The 20,163-nt window shown below is 37.2% G+C and overlaps 1 protein-coding gene and 1 long non-coding RNA gene across 3 annotated transcripts in view; one reads left to right on the forward strand and one right to left on the reverse strand.

The window, feature by feature from the left end:
- The window catches only part of LOC136836517 (ADP-ribosylation factor-like protein 4A), a 219,447-nt gene extending 210,955 nt beyond the window's left edge, over positions 1 to 8,492 (forward strand). For both annotated transcript variants that reach the window (XM_067100895.1, XM_067100896.1), the window contains exons 4-5: positions 6,346 to 6,462; positions 6,951 to 8,492. In XM_067100895.1, coding sequence (XP_066956996.1) covers positions 6,346 to 6,462; positions 6,951 to 7,061 — 228 coding nt within the window. In that variant the 3' untranslated portion in view covers positions 7,062 to 8,492. The remainder of the gene's footprint in view (positions 1 to 6,345; positions 6,463 to 6,950) is intronic.
- A 2,870-nt stretch (positions 8,493 to 11,362) lies between these two features.
- LOC136836518 (uncharacterized) overlaps positions 11,363 to 20,163 on the reverse strand; it is a 15,228-nt gene continuing 6,427 nt past the window's right edge. The window contains exon 2 of the long non-coding RNA XR_010852415.1: positions 11,363 to 13,888. This is a non-coding gene — a long non-coding RNA (uncharacterized lncRNA). The remainder of the gene's footprint in view (positions 13,889 to 20,163) is intronic.

The raw sequence follows: 20,163 nt of genomic DNA on the forward strand, positions 1-20,163 counted from the left end.
ACCACCCGATAAAAGTAATTTCAGTCCTCATTAGCGGCAGGGGGGGGGAGTCAGACTCCCCAGACGGATAAGAGAAAGGAAGAATAAGAAGCAACAAAAGCAAATTGAAAAGAGAGAGGAATAAATATCGAAGTGGGAGTTGGGTTTTCATTAAGAGTCCAACCGGGGAAGTTTATGCTGCGAAGATAAAAAAAAAAAGAAGTGTCAGCTAAAAATAATCACCAATTACAAACTTAATTGAAATTGAGGCTTTCAACCCAAGCACTGTTGAAGCACTGTCGGCCAGTCAGAGCGCTAGACAGTGAAAAGAGGGTGTTCGAGAAGTTGGACAGTAAGATGAAGAGATCCAGAAAATAAAGGAGATGAAGAACAAGGTACGCTAAGAAGTAATAGTTAAGAGTGGCTGACAGCAAGATTTAGGAAAGGAATTGGGAATGGCGGTAAAATAAAGGCGAAGAAAATGGGTGAAGCTTGTGGCCAATAGGACATTGCAAACACCCTTTAGTAATGAGTACTGTGCACCATAGAAGGTAAACTGTCGGAATACCCCTTTACGGGGATATGAACTTGGCATATTGATTGGTTTCACAAGACAGAATTGCCAATGTGCCATAGATATATACATTTACATATGGCAGATATATATATATATATATATATATATATATATATATATATATATATATATATATATATATATATATATAAATCCACGAAAGGAAACACTGGAGTGCTGCGGGAGCCTTTCGACTCTGTCGTCCTTGCTAAACAAAGGATGACAGAGTCGAAAGACCTCGCAGCACTCCAGTGTTTCCTTTCTTCGTGGATTTTATCTGTATTTATATATATTCATCATGTTCCATATTTTCGTGATTCAGTTATACATACATACATACATACATATATATATATATATATATATATATATATATATATATATATATATATATATATATATATAAACTGAACACTATCGCCTGAACTTACAAAGCTGATTCCTTCAGAACAATTTACACGTCTATTATCCATAAAACAAAACGGTAGTAAAAACAAAATTACATCATGAAGATTCAGGAGAACATACACTTCCAAAAACGGTTGTACGGCAGAAAAATCAAAACCACAACAAACTTAATAGAATAGTGAATACCCCGCCACAGACACGGGTAAAATCCCAGCAAAAAATGGGCGATTAATAGCCCGCAAGCGAAAGAACAGCAACAGTTACAGCGATCAGCTTTAAGTTCAGGACAGAAAGCAAGGCCGCAGCAGCTGTCTAGCCACAAGACCCTCTCTTCCCACCCAGACGTAATATGGCGTGTCACAACATGGGAGGGGGGATGAGACCCCATCCCCCCCTCCCACAACATCAAGGGGGTCTCAACCGACTACAACAACAAGGGTGTCTTTCCCCCCCCCACAACAACAAGGGGTCTCTCCCCCAACAACAACAAAGGGGTCTACTCTCCCCCCACAACAACAAGGGGGTCTCTCCCCCACAACAACAAGGGGGTCTCTCCCAAACAACAAGGGGCGTCTCTTCCCCCCAAAACAACAAAGTGGTCTCAACAAGGGGTTCTCTCCCCAACAACAACAAGGGTGAGCCCCACAACAAGTGGGTCTCTCCCCCCACAACAACAAGGCGTCCTCTCTCCCCCAACAACAACAAGGGTGAGCCCCACAACAAGTGGGTCTCTCCCCCCACAACAACAAGGGTGAGCCCCACAACAAGTGGGTCTCTCCCCCCACAACAACAAGGCGTCTTCTCTCCCCCAACAACAACAAGGGTGAACCCCACAACAACAAGTGGGTCTCTCCCCCAACAACAACAAGGGTGTCTCTACCCCCACAACAACAAGGGGGTTCTCTCCCCCCACAACAACAAGAGGGTCTTCTCTCCCCCACAACAACAAGGGGAAGACCCACAACAACAAAGGGGTCTCTCCCCCCCACAACAACAAGAGGGGTCTCCCCACCCTCCCCGCACAAACTGACATCTTTTACTCTACCCCTCAATTTCCTTAACTCTCTCCTTCACCTTCCTGCTACTTATTTTGATCTTCCCTCGCCCAACCTTTCCTCCCCTCCCCTCCCCTCCCCTCCCCCACTTCCTACCACAGCCATGTCTCCTTCCCTACCCCTAAAAATTAATTAATTATGGCCTCTGAATACAGCCACCTCAAGTGACAGTCGATCACTGGAGGAAATGACTGCAATTTATCTCCAGATCTCGGGGTATCAGTAAGGCTTCGTTTTACGAACTTCCACGCTCGTTTCGTTATGCTTTTTTCTCTTTAATATCTTCCTCGATAAAATCATGATTGATAGTACGTAGTAGAGAGTTTTTTCTTATTTCAATTTCGTTTACGAGGGTACCGAGACGAGGGATATATATATATATATATATATATATATATATATATATATATATATATATATATATATATATATATATATATATATATATATATATATATATATATATATATATATGTATGTATATATATATATATATATATATATATATATATATGTATAATTTATATATATATACCTATATATAATATATACAGTATATAAATATATTATATATAGATAGATAGATAGATATAAAGAGAGAGAGACAGAGACAGTGAAAGAGACTCTACATTACAATGAACACATACACACACACACATACACAAACATCCACAAACCGCGCATTGAACCCGACACTCACAGCGTCTGTCTAACACCTGAAATGCATCAAAAGGCAAAGGAATAATAACGCAAAGGAAGCAGAGGAAACGCTCTGAAAGCGAGGCGGGAGAGCCACCGACATTTCAGAAGATTAAAAGCGAAATGGAACATAAACCGATGCCCGTAACTACGCCATTAAAAACATCGAGGCTGCAATAAAAAGGGTAAAAAAAGGAAAAAAAAAAAGGTTCATGAATATAAATACCCAGCCGCACAATAAAATGTCCATTACCGGGCGAAGAAACAAAAGCAAACATGTTAAATGGGTCGCTTTGCAGCTCTGCCGGAGTTTCCCTTTAAAAATGTTTCGTAACTTTTGGAAAATGAATGTTTCGATAGATTCTCCAACCGCCCCCCGCCATTCGATCCGGCCTTACTTCGGAGGGCAAACAAACTGGAGAGGCCTAAGGGTGTTTTTTTTATGACGTGTCATGTCATTCCCTTTGATGAATTATTTAGTATAAGTGGTCTCATGTGTCCAAGGTCATCGCTGCAAAAAAATATACATTAACAGTATAATCTGATATGCCAGAGGCAAAATTTTAAAAAATACATATATACATATTTTAAAATAATACATACATATTTTATATACACACATATATATATATATATATATATATATATATATATATATATTATATATATATACATATATATATATATATATATATATATAGAGAGAGAGAGAGAGAGAGAGAGAGAGAGAGAGAGAGAGAGAGAGAGAGAGAGAGAGAGAGAGAGATTCAACACCTTCCAGTGCCTTCCCTATGAAAAGAAAGTGGCACTAGTGTAAAAAAAAATGGTATATATATTTAAACATTAGGCATTTCATCTCGCGGGACTGGTTTCAAAGTAAAAAAAAACACATTAGTCAGTGACGCATTCATACTAAATTACAGATGCACCCCGAGGGCCAAAAAACTTCCAAAATTTTAAGTTACATCTACAGCCACACAGAAGGGCCATTCATCTCTATCTTTGCTTGCATTACCCTCTAACAATCCCTGATTGCATATTATTCTCTCCATATGACTACACCATTTCCCATCTTAAATCCGTCTTTTCACTTATACTACTCCACACCTACTTTCTTTTTAATTATTCTTATGCCAAATGCACTGCTCTAACAATTCGTCTCAACAGCTTCAACCTTTTTCTGTAAAATTACATTAAACAGCCATACTTCACTTCCATAAAGAAAGGCTGGCCCAACAGTCTCTTTGAACATTCACATCTTGGGGTCTATGAACCCTTAAAATCCCTTCCCTATCTCATGTGCATATCTTACCATCTTCAATGCTTCACCTATCCTGTGACTTGCCTTTTCCCATTGTTTGTTATATTTATTTACTCAACGGGAAACTGTTGATCTACTTAGTGAATTACGTGACTGTTGTAGGTGAAACAGGATGGAGCTAGCAACCTCATCCCAAAAATAATTGTTGATAGAAGTCATGTTAACAACTTCTACAGATATTCCCCTCATGAGGTAATGGCGTAAACCTGAAGAAAAAATATTTACCGGCGCAGGTTACATACCCGTGCTAACAAGCAATAAAAGTCACATCATAAAGTAAATACAGTTACGGAACAAGCAATAAAAAAAAGGCATCTTTTACGTCTACGGAAAAGGTTATGGTGTATATTACTTTGAAGCTGGGGTGAATTGCAGCGTGTGGTGTCCCTGACTTCGAATAAAGAGCCAGTGCGTGCTGAGGGCGGGGAAAAAGTTCACAAATGGCTTGTTCTCTTTCAGAAATGGGTCGACAGCTGTGCCCGGCGCATGCATATGCATTATGGTAATGCATGCATTGTGCTTTTGGGAAGCCGTGGTAAAAGGCTGCAACAAATAGCAGACTCTTTCTGTTGCGCGCACTGATTGACTCACTCTGTTTTGTTTATGGATCTATGTAGTTATGAGTATTAATTCATCTCACTCCATTGGTTATAGTCTTACGATACACATTTACTCTAAACAGTAAATATACACGGTGTTCAAGTCGGAATATTATCATTTTGATAAAGAAAAATAGAAAAATAACGACTTGTTGCAAATGACATATTCAACTAAACTGGCTAGATCTCATTACAGCACGCGAGCTGTAGCATCTCGTAACGTTAGCAAGACTTCACTGTTCCGTTGCCTCACCTACCTCAAATGCGTTGGAACAACGGGCGAGTTTATCACACTGGTCTCCGGTCACCCCACGAATTTCAGATCCTCCACGAAACCAATTATTCAGCGCTTTTGCAAAGTATTGAGAGAAGGCGATAGCGGATAAAAGTCGAAAAATAAACGAAGGGGGTGAAAGCCATCAAGTAAATTTGGTTGGTTACCCTATTTTGGGAAATGGGAACCCGACAGCTTGGGCGTTGATGAGGGCAGGAGGCTAATATTACAGCAGTTAGTTCAATCCACGCAGAAATTCGAAGGGGGGAAAAATGGCGCCGTCGTAGCGAGCTATAAGCGAAGAAGCTCCCTGGATGAGGCAACAGGCGAACAACGAGTAAATGGCTGATCGCCGAAAGTAAACATAAAAAGGAAGGGGAAAGGCGGCAAGCGCTAATGCTCTGGATAAATCAAGGAAGGAAAGAGGCGGAGAACGGGGGAGTAGAAAGGGAATCTCCATTAATCATGGCTTTCAGTTCGATTTGCCACTCAGTCTGTTTGTAGGTTTTCATGAAAACTAATGAACAATTATTTCGATGATTCACTTCCTCAGGGAAACCATTGATTCGATCCTGATGAGAATTGGGATCTGGGTCAGCTTATCAATTTGTACTTATCTAATATCATTAATGTGCATTCAGAGAAAATGGCACCTTCCTGCCGTTTGTATAAGAAAATAAAAATGATCTAAAATAACGTTAGTTTTTGTGTAAAAATACTAATCTCACTTCCATTCGAGTAAGCATCACTGTTAGTAATCCAATTTGATGATTAAATTAAATTGATGGAAAATTTGCTTTGAGAAATTATTTAATAGAATATCACAATAAACACGGCAAAGCTGATTGATATTCACGGTGCTGACTTTATTTCCAGTGAGAAACAGATATTGCGGTAAAGCTGGGAGGTGGACATGAAAGGCAGATTATATATATATATATATATATATATATATATATATATATATATATATATATATATATATATATATATATATATATATATATATATATATATATATATATATATATATATATATATATATAAATTCATCCAGTTAAAGAGTATGTTATAATAATAGCAATATCCACGCAGAACTATTCTAGTTTCCAAAATACTAAAGATCCCTTTTTCCCCAATAATAACAACGTATACTTCAATGTGTACCAGTTCATTATATTCCGAGAAGGCTACTCGAGCATGGATGACCTTATCACACACTATAAGAGTATCGGTGATTTTCTTATATTTTGCAGCATATTATTAGTTTATATTAAACTAGAGTACATGAAGATTATGAATTTTATTTTGCCAATAATAATGATGATAATTCTTAATTGCTTACGAAACTACAGAACGAATAATGTTTTACATGATCATTTGTAAATCTGGAACCGGCTAACGAAAAATTAATGTCATTCTGCCTTTTCCAGGTCCCGATCTTGGTGTTGGCAAACAAGCAAGACTTACCCGGTGCTCGAGAGCCCACCGAGATAGAACGGTTATTAGGACTGGCAGAACTTGCCAATACACACCTATGGCATATACAGGTGAGAGAGATGAGAGCAGATCCTCCATTCGTATTTATTTGGATTTCTCCTTAAGACGGTTGGTAATGAGTTAGGGAAAGGAAAATAGCACTAAGTGGACAGAGCCGTACAGTAACTGGTGGTAGGAATCTGTGGTTAGCTTGAGAGGTAATATCATCACACAATTTAATACAACTCTAAACAAACTTTTACTTTGGATTTAGGTCCTGCTAACTGTAGTTAGCAAAATTATTAATGTGGTGATGGCTTTTTTTTTATCAGATAGACTTTATTACAATTTTTGAAAAAAAAGTGTGTTTAGGGTTCCAGAATTTAAGGCTTATGAAACTGTTAACATGATGAATAGCAACATTCATTATACTGATGTCAGTTTAATTATCTTATGCAAGACTGATTACTGGCTGTCCCTAGGAATATTTGAATGTATTTTTACCATGGTCCTACAATTTTACCCTGAATTAATAATCTATTTCTACACACCCTTACAGCCAGCGTGTGCAATCACAGGGGAAGGATTAGACGAAGCTTTAGAGAACCTCTACGAGATGATCCACAAGCAGAGGCGTATTTCTAAAACTAACAAGAAGAAGCCCAGATGATCATCAACCTCCGACTAGTTGGCTGCCTCTGCCAGCTGTCGGAACTCTTGCTGCTGGAGTTGTTGGCCCGCTAGCTGGTGGAGACAAGAGGTGGAAGTTACACAGGTGTGAGAAGGACCATCTGTGGGGGATTAAGACCATCCTTTGGTGTGGTATTTCAAGTGCATGATCCCTGGATCCTTCAAAAGAAGTGACTGATCGCTTCGGAATAGGGTCAGCTCTCAGGAATACCATACAGGATGTTATTTCCCTTTATCTGGCTGCTGACTGTACCCAAGAAATTCTAGAGATATGGCTGAGGGCTGTTTTCCTGACCAAAACCCAGGGATAACTTGTTAAGACGAGGCTGACTACTCCCCAAGTGCGAAGAAACATGATGAAATCGCTGAAAAGATTTGTTGGGATCTTGAGAACTCGATGTGAGTCTTGACATTTCCTGTGTGGCTCTCTTCATGTAAAATTTTGAAATATGTGTTGTTCATCGTGTGTTTTCAAGTAAATTATGGCAATATGGCTGAATGCCAGGTTCTGGTGGGTAACAAGTGACTAAGTTGAAATTATTCTGGTTCTGGAGAACATACGCAATGCGCTTCAAAAAGTCTTTGTATTTTCTGTTTCACTGAACTCCAGAAACATGAAATCTCAAAATGCCTTAGAAACAACGTCTTTCAGGCATGGAGCGACACTTTTCAAAACTCTCATCTTGCAATAAAAGCTTTAACGATATCCAGTGAAATGTGTCTTAACTTGAATTTACATTTAAGCGTTCCTGTACTGATTTGTACAGAGATGCATCCCACGACAACCTGCTAAAACACTGTACCACAATAACCCTTCAGTCCTTGAACCCAATTCAAAATTGGGCTCAAGTCAAAAGTGGCCTTCTTAGAGAACTAGTCCTGTCATCTGATATATCATGTTTAAGGACTTCCTTTCAGGCCTGAGATGAACGAAACATTGCAAAATGACTAGTTTAGTCTTGACCCTTAGGAAAGTTTTGCTGTGTCCGGTAACGCTAGCGCCAGGATGCAATGAAGAAACAGGAACATAATGTTCTGTTGTTGTGCAACTGCAAATGAACAATACAGTGCAACTACAGTCTACGACGAATGATGTTTCATGATGTAGAACTTTGTGAAGAAACGCTTGGCTGCATCCTGGAAATCAAAGGTGTCAAGAACAATGAGATTCGTAAAGCGACGCAAACAAGAAATCGTCCATTGATATAAGTGACAGATTTCATTCGTAGTTTTAAGAATGGTAGAAGCAGCTACAGTTCTTTTCTGAATGGCATTTTGTCAATTACATTTCCTTGTAGGAAAGTCTAAAACCTTCCTTCTGACTTGTTTAACAGTTCTGTACACAAAACAAGAGTGATTTTGTTTCCGTTTCATCTGTAAATTTTAAAGTTATTCTACTTTAAAAGAAAAATATTAAAAAGACAGTGGACCTGACGAGGAGAACTAGTAATTACATCTACTTAATTTCACTAATCAATTTTTCAAGCAAATATTGAAATTGTTAGATGTTTCAAAGATTATTACTGAAAACTAACTATCGCCTCATACGACGGACATCTCTGCTTACATTTTTATGCTATCTAAGCTAATTCCAAATTTTTTTTTGTATGACGAATGGGTACTCAAGAACATTATCTCAGTTAGGTAGGACTATTGATGAGATAGAATTACCAAAGACAAAAAACTAATTTCCCTTGCAAGTTTTAGTAAAGAGGTGAACAGAAGCGCTCAATCAGGGACCATGCAAGAGAATGGCCAGTAATGCCCGATAGATCCCACCTCTGACATGAGTCCTACTGAACAAAGTAAACATCACATATTACAGTTGCCATTTGTGGTGACAGCTATTGGAGTCACTTCATCTAAATGACCAAGGATATTACTATTAACAGATAAATTGCACAAATATAATTAGCTTGAGTAAGTTCACAATCAACAGGTAAAACATATCTCAAATTTGCTGTATAGAGAATTTTCTGAACACTCTCTGGTGTTGTTGACAATACTCCTATTATTGTAAGGCGCTCAAAAATCCATTAGCTACAGAACTTCTCTAATGGCAAAGGGGTTGGTATCAAGTGTGTGAATAAGTCACCGTATGTATTCCAAGAAAATGAAATATTTTTACACTAACCAGTAGTCAGCAGTCTACTGAGACAACAGTGAGAAGTTTCCACTTTTATTGTCAGTGTAGTTGTGCTGTTTCTCGCATAATATTCCCTAGGAGGGAGACAGTCAATAGATTAACATAAAAGAAACACTGCTATTCAGCAGTGATACTTATTCTAACTCTTACATGTACAAAGAGAATAGAAGACATTTTTCTAGTCATATATTTAGTCAAATGAAGGATGTAGACGGCTAAACTCCTGGAGGTGGAGTAGTTTGATTCTAGCGGTATCTACTTATTGTATCTATACTAAACAAACATGTACAGCTAAGCTATGGCATCCATCAGTTAAGAAAAGATGTGAGTGTATAAATCATTAACTGTTATTCAAGATTTTAGTATCATCAGTGTCAAATTACCTTGTTCACGTCGTCCTCGCCTACAGCTATACAGTAAACTGTTGTATTATATATTTATTTACTTATCTATTTATTTACTCACTGACTCACAAGGCCAAAACTCTCTTTCAAGGAATGCATGTCGGTAAATCAGTTCATCAAATTCATTTCTCCCGTACGCACTGCGTTTCCCTTGGTTATTTTGGCATACAGAACTGTGCATTAATCACATTTGCATTCGTGATAAACACCTATGTGATAAAAAAAATTTAATAATATATGTTTCATGATCTATATTTATACAGTGGTTGTTCTATACAAGATATGTTATATCGTTTACGGAGAAATAATAGCATTTTATAGCAACATATTGCAGGCATATCCATAGAAAATAATGTTGTTACTTTTGACTGGCAGAATTTTATCAGAGATTCGTTCTTAATCTAAGAGTATAGCAGATTGTGGCTTTAGGCACAAATTGTTTCAGTAACATGTTAAAAGAAATTTCGGGAAGTTGCGCTTCGCGTTGTTGCTTGGACCACTGCTGCAGATTTCCCAAATGGCCTCCACCCTTACCATTAATGGTATGAGCAGTCTAGAATAAAATTGACGAATTACCACAGAAGAAAGTTAGCCTGACTGCAGTTAGCTGCTGAAATCAGCAAACTGCATTGCAGACAACAAGCTCTACATCACGGAATTCAGCAACAAGATTCTTTGCTTGAACAGTCTTCATGGTTAAGCTCAATTTAAATACTCTGATACGGTCATTTTGGTGCACAGACTTCATATTGTTTAATATCCATAATAAAAAAGTGGATTTGGTAATTAACATTAACTCTGTACGGTCTCTGACTATGACCACGGATAAATCTTTAAAATAAATGAATAACTGGGTAGAGTCGGGCAGAAATACTCGTCTTCATTCTGAACAAGCAAACCTTTGACGTTCCTACACTGATTTTCCTTCCATAAACACTAGCATATAACAAGAGAGATTCATATAAATTTACTGAATATCTTAATTTCTAATCCTAGGGGCTGCTTCTGAACATCATTCGTCAGCACTGATGTAACGACTTATCTTATTATAATCATATACCAGTATGGTGCATATTATGGAATTGGCCTTATAGGAAATGCTTTAGAGAAATTAAAGATTCTGTAAACTTCCTGATACTTCCGATAACGTTAATCATCAACAAAGGACATCCAACATGAAAGCGGAATTCTCCAACATTAAAACTAAGATTGCCCTCAGACCGACTGACGTTTTGCACTACTGAACACCTTACTGACATTCAGACTACCTGGGTCATCCCTGCCTAAATTGCTGATATAGGCTCCAGCATAACTTAATCATCACTACAAAGATTGACCTCATTTATCCTTCCAAAACTCTGACTGACTGGGGCGACCTTTACCAAACTCACTGAGGCACAGAACCTGACTGACCTTGACAGTTACGTTACTTATCCAGATCCAGACTGACTTTGGTCGTCCCTACATGGTATACTTCCATTAAGAATGACACCAGCCCTCACTACAAAACTTACCGAGATCCACAATGAAGTTGACAATTACTACTTTATAGTTTTGAACTTGTCCAATGCTGTATACCTAACTGGTTTTTAGACCAACCTCAACCATCATTACATGAAGGTTAGTCTGAAATTCAGACTAACATTCATCACTAGTGACTAACTTTGACCTTTACTATAGCAACTTCTCGACATTAAGACAGATCTTGGCCCTTAGTACATACCCTATTAATATTCAGACATATTTTGAACATCGCTACATATCTTCGTGATTTCCAGAAACGACTTGAGCATAACTCTGCTACATTTGAATTCAAATTAACATATATGAATAAAGGAAAAATAATCAGATCCTCCAATAAGCCTCACCAATTTGGATAAGCTGTCAGTCAGTTTGTACATGAGAGTTCTAGCATTCAAATGAAACTTGATTAATTAAATATCATCGTGAATAAAAATATAGTCAACAGAACTTATCCTGGCTTGATGGCAGTTCATTATCCAGCACATCCACCATCGCATTTATTGACACAATTGCCGGAGTAAAATATGAAAATAAATCAAATACTTTTCGAAGAATCAGTTTCTCTAAATTGCAGAAAATCATGACAAATTCTGTTGTTCTGGGAATGATCCAGTTCGGAGCTTTAATGGCAAAATTATAGCTTTGGGTTTGTTTCATCAAATGTGATTAAGGTTTTACCAGCATTTACGGAAACTGTCATGTATTTGCTCTTCCCTCAAATTTATTTGGATCTGGGCTAGATAACTCCAATGTCATTGGTCTCTGCAGTGGAAAATTGTAATAGCAGAATCACTGGATGTTGTCAACTCGCGTGGCCAAGTGACAGAACATTATAGAATGAAGACGTTTCTCTTTTTCGTGATATCAAATTACAGCAATGGTCTCAGTGACAATGACCAAACGAAGCCGCAGTTTTCACGGATTTCTTTCGCACTTAGGAAACGTAGATGTGTGGCATAAGCTTCCACAGAGAAGATGTGTAGAAGCTGTAGATGACGTAGGAAGAATAAATGTTATTTGATATATTTGAGACGCTGTATAGAGTTTCCGGGAGAATTCTAACCGGCTGATTGTCGATGTTCGACGGGAGTTCGTACTTTTAAAACGAATATACTGAGAAATAGATCACAAGTTGGCTTGACATCATCACTAAAATTGGAGACAGAAATCAAGAGTTGTCAGACTTACTTTTTTTTAGGTGTATCGATATCTTATCTACAAAATAAATAGTTAGCCTAATGGCTAAAGCTGAAGGACGATTCCGATGCGTCACTTTTAGTCATGTGAACATGCCTATCGTACAAACCCAAAGAGAAACTATTATGCTAAGTCAGGATCGATAAATGACAATACTTCATTTGTTACACAAGTTTATAGATTAAATTTATCACGGTTTTTTCTATATCATGTTGTGTGATCATATGGCAAAATCGTTTTGATTTTTCCCCTGTGCATCTATACACTCATTTATTTTTGCACAAGTTAACCCATTTATCTTTAGCTATGGATCAACTTGTTTCATAATAGATTCATAACGAAAAAATACTCATTTTCAACACAACTCACTAGATGAGAAACAGTCAAGTAATGTGATGTGTGCTAAAATTCAACTGGGACTTCCGGCTGATCAGTTAATTGCAAAATTCAATGTTTGTTGCAAACTCATGACATTCTGGTTGAAATTTAAAATTTCAATTATCTTTCTTCAATATCTCTTACAAAAAGCCTATTTTGTGTTTAGAACTGACTTTACCCTAAAAAGGAAAGACAGAATTTAATGATCAGTTATCATAACCATTAGTGCCGGAAGTATCTTGAGAAAAAAAAAAGGTCTTCAGTTACCAACTGCCTTTCTTTTTCTCATAATCCCAGACCATGAGCTATTATAATTTGTTAGCGAGTCTCTACTTGATCTGACTACAGCAATGGCAGAATATTCAATGCTAAAGAACTCTGGATAATTCTGGATAATACTGATGCTTAATACCTGTAAAATAACATGGTTTTCAACCTACCACCCGCAATTTTGGTGGTAAGGACTGCAAGTTTCTATTCATTATATACTTTAATAACAGCAATCCCTATGGCGTAATAGCCAGTACCAGCTGGAGAATTTAGCAGACGTTCAAACAATATTTGAAAGTTTTGAGAACAAACTCTTTCCTTGTGACGTAAAGGACGACATGTCAAGATTTTCGGTGAATTCGCCTACCGTTGACGACAAAGATTTTCAGAAACTTCAGAAAAGAATATATTACACTTGATAATGATGTTGCCATGTATATTTCTCGTATTTTCACTGTGATATGTTATTTAGATGTGACGGGTCTTATCACTACTCTTTCGTTGGAGCTGCTGAAACTTCAGGTCAGTCCGTCTTGTTTTCATTCGTACTCAGTACTGAATTGGACGGTTCTGACCTGAGGAAGACAACTCCCTCTGTGCTGACTCTGTGATTGGTCAGGGCTTCCCGTCATTAACCAATGAGAGTCGCAGTTGTAGAAATGTTGCCAAGTGATAAATATTATTTTGTGGAGGACTGCAATTTTCTTTTCTCCTCGGCCGTTTTTACTGTTATTTGCTAAGCTTAGTCATTAGTCATATAAGGCTGAGTGTGTGTGTGTTTGTCTTTCGCAGAACCAATTGAGGCTGTTCCAGCTACAGGTTTCCAGGAGGCGCGCTTTCCAGCGGACGCCCTGCGCAAGAAATAGCGGGATGGCTTGTGTGTACCATCTGAAACTGGAATGGTCAGGTGTTAGGTGGCAATGGTGAATTTCTTTTAAATGTTTTTGAAATATAAGATAACACTATAAGGCGTCAATGTCTCTTGTCTTGATGGCTTGTCACTTGAACGATGGTAAAAGTTGAAGTTCGTTCATGTTTAGCAATTTAGGAATGACAGTGGTATGGGCGACGTTCAGGATGACTTCTGGTCGGCCCTGGTGGAAGAAAACACTTCAAGTACCTTTTAGTTTAAAATTCTACGTTGCCCAGGGGGGCCTCGTTGCTAATCTAGTTTTAGTACAAGCGCAGTACAGTTAGGTACCAATGAAATTTGAATGCTTTGTACACATTACCTTGTTAAGGAAATACTGGCAATTGGATGTGTTCCTCTTATTATACCATTTAATGTTAATTGCATAACTTATATTTCTGAAGAACTTCTTGCTACTAAGACACGGCTAACAGATTTTGTATTTTAAATTTAAGACATTCTTAGACACCCGTGCTTCGAAATTTTGTTCAGACTTTTTCCCGGAACTGGTACCCACCCACCCACCCACCCACCCCAAATGAAGATTTTAATCGCCTACGAGGAAGTTAAATATCTTGTCAAAACGTATACTAAAGGAACCTTTTATATAAATAATGCGACTAGAGAATTTGGGATATCTTGCAATTCCTAAACAAACGCAGGTCTTAGGGGGTGTTTCACCGTGTTCCTCTAGTTTATCGACTCTAAATATCTCTTTTAAGTGTTACACGAGACTTACATGAATTACCTAACTGAATCAACTATTCTGCCATACAGTTCATTATGATTTGTTATAAGTTTTAACTTCAAGATGCTGGACTTGTCATGTCTGGCCAAAGCAATGGCAGGGGTACCTAGCGGTCATCCTGCGCCGTCGATACCGAAAAGAGGAAGAATTATAACAATTAACAGGGCTTTCGCGCACATTATTTTGACAATTTCTTGATTCGCCTTAAGAGATTTCAATCGAGTTTTAGGAGCTAGCTCACCGTTTTGCATTTTGATCGTGCAAAAATGATTTGTTCACAATTTCGTTAGCAGCGAATCTTACAACAAAATTTCACGAGTATTCTTAGTACTGTGAATACGATTTCGTTTCTTCAGTCTCCGGCCAAAAACTTTAAAACTAAAATTTGTGATGATTCTTATTCATCTCGTTTTGAAAAAAAAAAATTTTGTGATGATTCTTAGTCATCCCGTGTTTTTTACAAAATTTGCGATGATTCTTACTCATTGAGTGTTTTTGAAAAAGATTGTGATGATTCTTATTCATCGCGTGTTTTTGAAAAAAATTGTGATGATTCTTATTCATCGCATGTTTTTAAAAAAAAATTGTGATGATTCTTATTTATCGCGTGCTTTTTAAAAAAAATGTGATGACTCTTATTCATCACGTGTTTTGCAAGAAATTTGTGATGATTCTTATTCGTCGCGCGTTTTTGAAAAAAAATTTGATGACTTATTCATCACGTGTTTTTGAAAAAAAAAGTGATGACTTTTATTCATTGCATTTGAAAAAATTTTTGATGATTCTTATTCATCGCGTGTTTTTGGAAAAAATTTGTGATGATTCTTATTCATTGCGTGTTTTTGAAAAAAAGTGGTGATTCTTATTCATCGCGTGTTTTTGAAACCAACAGCAGTTAGATCTGAGAAACCACACCACAGGAATCGACTTCTCTCTTCGGAAGTTGTTGCCATTTGTGCTCTGCAAATCTGGTCGTTGCGGAATACTGCAAATATTTTGGAACACTGCAAATTTTGTGGAAGTTTGTCCCCCGAAGAAAAAAAAAACTTCCCTGGCGACAACGACGATTGTTAACTGATTGGTTGGCAATTCAGAAATTTAAAAAAATGTGGATACTGAATGTTAGGTATCTGGTGTAGAATATGGATGTTGCATTGTATTTTAATCAATCAATTTTTGTCCATGAGGTTTTATGTAAACATTCACCGGTCCATAACAATCACGAGAGAGGCCACGCTTCTCTCGTCCTGTGTGACACGTCTTGAAATTTAACTAGAGAGAGAGAGAGAGAGAGAGAGAGAGAGAGAGAGAGAGAGAGAGAGAGAGAGAGAGAGAGAGAGAGAGAGAGAGATTAGAAGTGTTTTTTTTTTTAAATAATGCCTCTTTCCCCCAAGAGAGAAATTCTATTGTACATACGCCTTTCAATCCTTATTTTGGTTTCTGCAATTAGGGAGACCTCATATGCTAAACGTGATAATTTGGCCTGATAAAGATGAGAGGATGTTGGTGTGTGCTCTAGACATGCTGGCTGAATGACAGAGACATACGGTACATTCACACATACTTCAGACCAAAACAAATATTCACACTTAACTATGTTATGTATTGTACACACACACACACATACATTGTAAAGATAATATTTATGCAAGTGGCTGCATACAGATACAATTGTGTATCTACACACACACACACACATATTTATATATATATATATATATATATATATATATATATATATATATATATATATATATATATATATATATATATACATATGCATGTATGTATGTATGTATATATATTTGATATATATATGTATGTATATATTTATATATATATATATATATATATATATATATATATATATATATATATATATATATATATATATATATATATATATGAGTGTATGTATACAAACTCCTCAAACTATTAGAGCACACAGATTGCCAAACGCGTTCACTTACACATAAGCACACTATCGAAACGCCCACACATAAACAAGCTTGATAAAAAAGCATGATACACAAAACAAAACCTCACACAGGTATGTCTCCTGTGCTTGCGCAGGCAAAACAAGAGAGCGACGTTAAAAGCAAACCTCCCTCTTCCTTTGTCGTCCCGTAGATGAGAACCTCTTGAAGCGCAAGCAATGTATGAAGATTATTTTTAGAAGACAAAAAAAAAAATTATAGATATGAGGAGCCTTAGTATATTGTATAAATCTGAAGGATGACTTGTTGATGATAATCTGATATATGAATAAAGCTTTGATGAACCTTGCCACGAACGGATTTTATATTATCCCTGATTTACTATATATCTATCTATCTAAGTAATATATGTATGTATATATATATATATATATATATATATATATATATATATATATATATATATATATGAATGATGAATGTCTTGTACTATAATCTAACAGTGCAATATAAGATAAAAAGACCCACAAAAACACTATATACACATTGCAACCATATATTTCGAATACTTCTATTTTCTTGATATATATATATATATATATATATATATATATATATATATATATATATACTTATGTATATATATGTTTATATATATATATATATACTTATGTATATATATGTATACATATATATGTATATATATACATATATATATATATGGAAGCACTAGGTTCTGAAGTAGTGTGAACAGCAGAATCACAGGAAGAAGACCTAAGGAATGAACACTAGCGTGAGGAAAACAAAACTATCGATAACTAGAGAGGAGGCAAGCGAATGCCCCAGCTTAGGAGAGGAGTAGACCTTTGTAGTACCCATGGTCTATAAAAGAGGTCTGTTCACAGTTCTGCCCTAAAATGGAAGACTGCAGTATCTGCAAAAGTACAAAACCAAGAAAAATGGTAGATACTCCCTTGGGACCCCCTAAACACTCGTGGAAAGCATTGAAGAATCATTCTGAAACTGCAGTAACTTGTGTATAAGTGTTTCACGAGCCTAATAGGTGGCATAGCTCAATTTCGAGAACTTTGCAGACACTGCAGTTTTCCATTATAGAGCAGAGTTGACCCAAAATGAGACGAGGCTCGCTCATGACGTCACGCAGCGAGCGGGAGGTCTATTTACCTGTCACTGAGGTCAAGGGAGTACAGCAGAAAGGAGAGGAACAAATGGTATATATGCGATATTTATGTTGTGTATTTAAGCGTATTTGGTTCTTGTCATACTAGAATTATGCCGAATATTTGTGCACTGTGTGAATGTAACTCCAATTCAGATCGAAATACTGATCTGGCTTCTAATAAGTAAATAAATATTAGCCGTTGTGTGGGTAGACGTACTATTTAAAATGTATATGAGGTAAGACAAGGAGAAGCACCACATTCCGGTGGTAAGACGGACCTCGAAGAGGTAGAACATCTGTGACCTCATTTATATACCGGACTAAGAAGCAGGTACTGACATGGTAGCAGGAGCAATAAGTTGAAAAGTACTGGTACACTACTAGTACACAGAGCAAGGCCCATACTAACTTGGGCACTTAAGCTTACAGGTGAGGGAGCTATGACATTCAGCGGCTGGAAAACTGACAAACATAATACATCGAGATGGTTTGAGCAACTTATAAGAAGGTGTGAGGACTGTTAGTCAGAAAATATCGAGATGGTTTGAGCAACTGATAAGAAGGTGTAAGGACTGTAAGTCAGAAAATTAGTAAGTGTAAAAAAATAGCAAGAAGACTAGTAAGAATCCTCACAAAATTAATGAGGAATATTAGTCTGAAATGCAGTAAGTGTTAAAAAAATGGCAGGAGACCAGTAAGAATGCTCACAAAATTATGAGGATTACATTTATATATACAGTATATATATATATATATATATATATATATATATATATATATATATATATATATATATATATATATATATATATATAAAATATATATCTATTAAGAGGGTCCTTACACCTTTGTGAGCCTACAGCAGTTAAAGTTAAGTATACTTTAGTTTAACCAGACCACTGAGCTGATTAACAGCTCTCCTAGGTCTGCCCCGAAGGATTAGATTTATTTTATGTGGCTAAGAACCAATTGGTTGCCTAGCAACGGGACCTACAGCTTATTGTGGAATCCCAACCACATTATAACGAGAAATGAATTTCTATCACCAGAAATAAATTCCTCTAATTCTTCATTGGCCGGTCGGAGAATCGAACGCGGGACCAGCAGAGTGCTAGCTGAGAACGATACCCACCCGGCCAATGAGGAGCACCTACAGCAGTGAACTGTGTATCTGTTAGTTAGAAAACTCTGGCAGGTCACAACCAAAATGGAGTAAAGAGTGAGGCCACCAACTCCATACTCAAAGAATTGCCAAGAGCGAGCCAACAACCTCTTGACACGCCCCTTCTAAGGGGGTAAGGTGTACTGTGACACACCCCTTCTAAAGGGAAAGGTGTACTGTAAGGGGAAAAAAAATACGTATTTGCTGGTCCGCTAGTATAGAGGTTAGTGTCGTGGCATGCCACTCAGATGTCGCGGTTTCGCGTCTCCCACAAGGCGACGAAAAATCACTGGCTCTGTATCGTGAGCAGTTACTGCTGCAGTGTGGGGTCTGCGGTAAGAGGTTAAAACCAACATTCTTTGAAAGCTTGAATTTCAAGTCAACGGCCCCTTTGGTGGGCTTGTTCCATGTGAATAGGTTTCACCTACTGAAATAATAATAATAATGTGCACTTGTTCTGTATTCCATTTAATCTAATGTGGCGTAACTTCAGAGAAGAACAGAACAGCAGTCATTGCCATATTCATCCTTTATCTTCTAAATCAAGAATGGGTGCAATGAAAAGATAGAACTTGAACTGCATCAACCAATTCATCTACAAGAACTGCACCGTGCAAACTAGATATATATACCACAATATTCACCGTACCCTTACTTGCATTTTGGAATAACCTGTTTCCAATTCGGATCCAGTATCCACCTGGCTCTCTCTCTCTCTCTCTCTCTCTCAGGTAAATGTGACAGAAATAACGAAGAATTTTAGGGGCACAGCATTGCGTAGTCTACTGAGAAAGGTTTATAATAAGATTTTGATCGAGGAAATAAGGCATACAATAGAGGGACTGACAAAGGAAGAACTGGGTGGGTTCAATCAGGGAAGAGTGTGTGTGTGTGTGTGTGTGTGTGTGTGTGTGTGTGTGTGTGTGTGTGTGTGTGTGTATCAAATGTCTGTCATCAAACAGCTGTACGAGAAGTAACATATATGTCTTAAAGTAAAGGGGAAAAGGTGTATATAGCATACATGGACTTATAAATAAAAAGCCTTTGACAGAACTGATAAAGATGTCATGTGAAGTGTGTTGAAGATATATCATTACAATTAAATTAGCTGGGAGCGAACATAATTTTTATGATTAACGTGAAGCAGGCTTTACTATACACAGACACGAGAGGGACCGGTTATAAGTAATAACGGGACTGAGAAAAGGTTTGTTACGTTTCTG

Source organism: Macrobrachium rosenbergii, chromosome 56, assembly GCF_040412425.1.
Source record: "Macrobrachium rosenbergii isolate ZJJX-2024 chromosome 56, ASM4041242v1, whole genome shotgun sequence".
NCBI classification, from domain to species: domain Eukaryota; kingdom Metazoa; phylum Arthropoda; class Malacostraca; order Decapoda; family Palaemonidae; genus Macrobrachium; species Macrobrachium rosenbergii.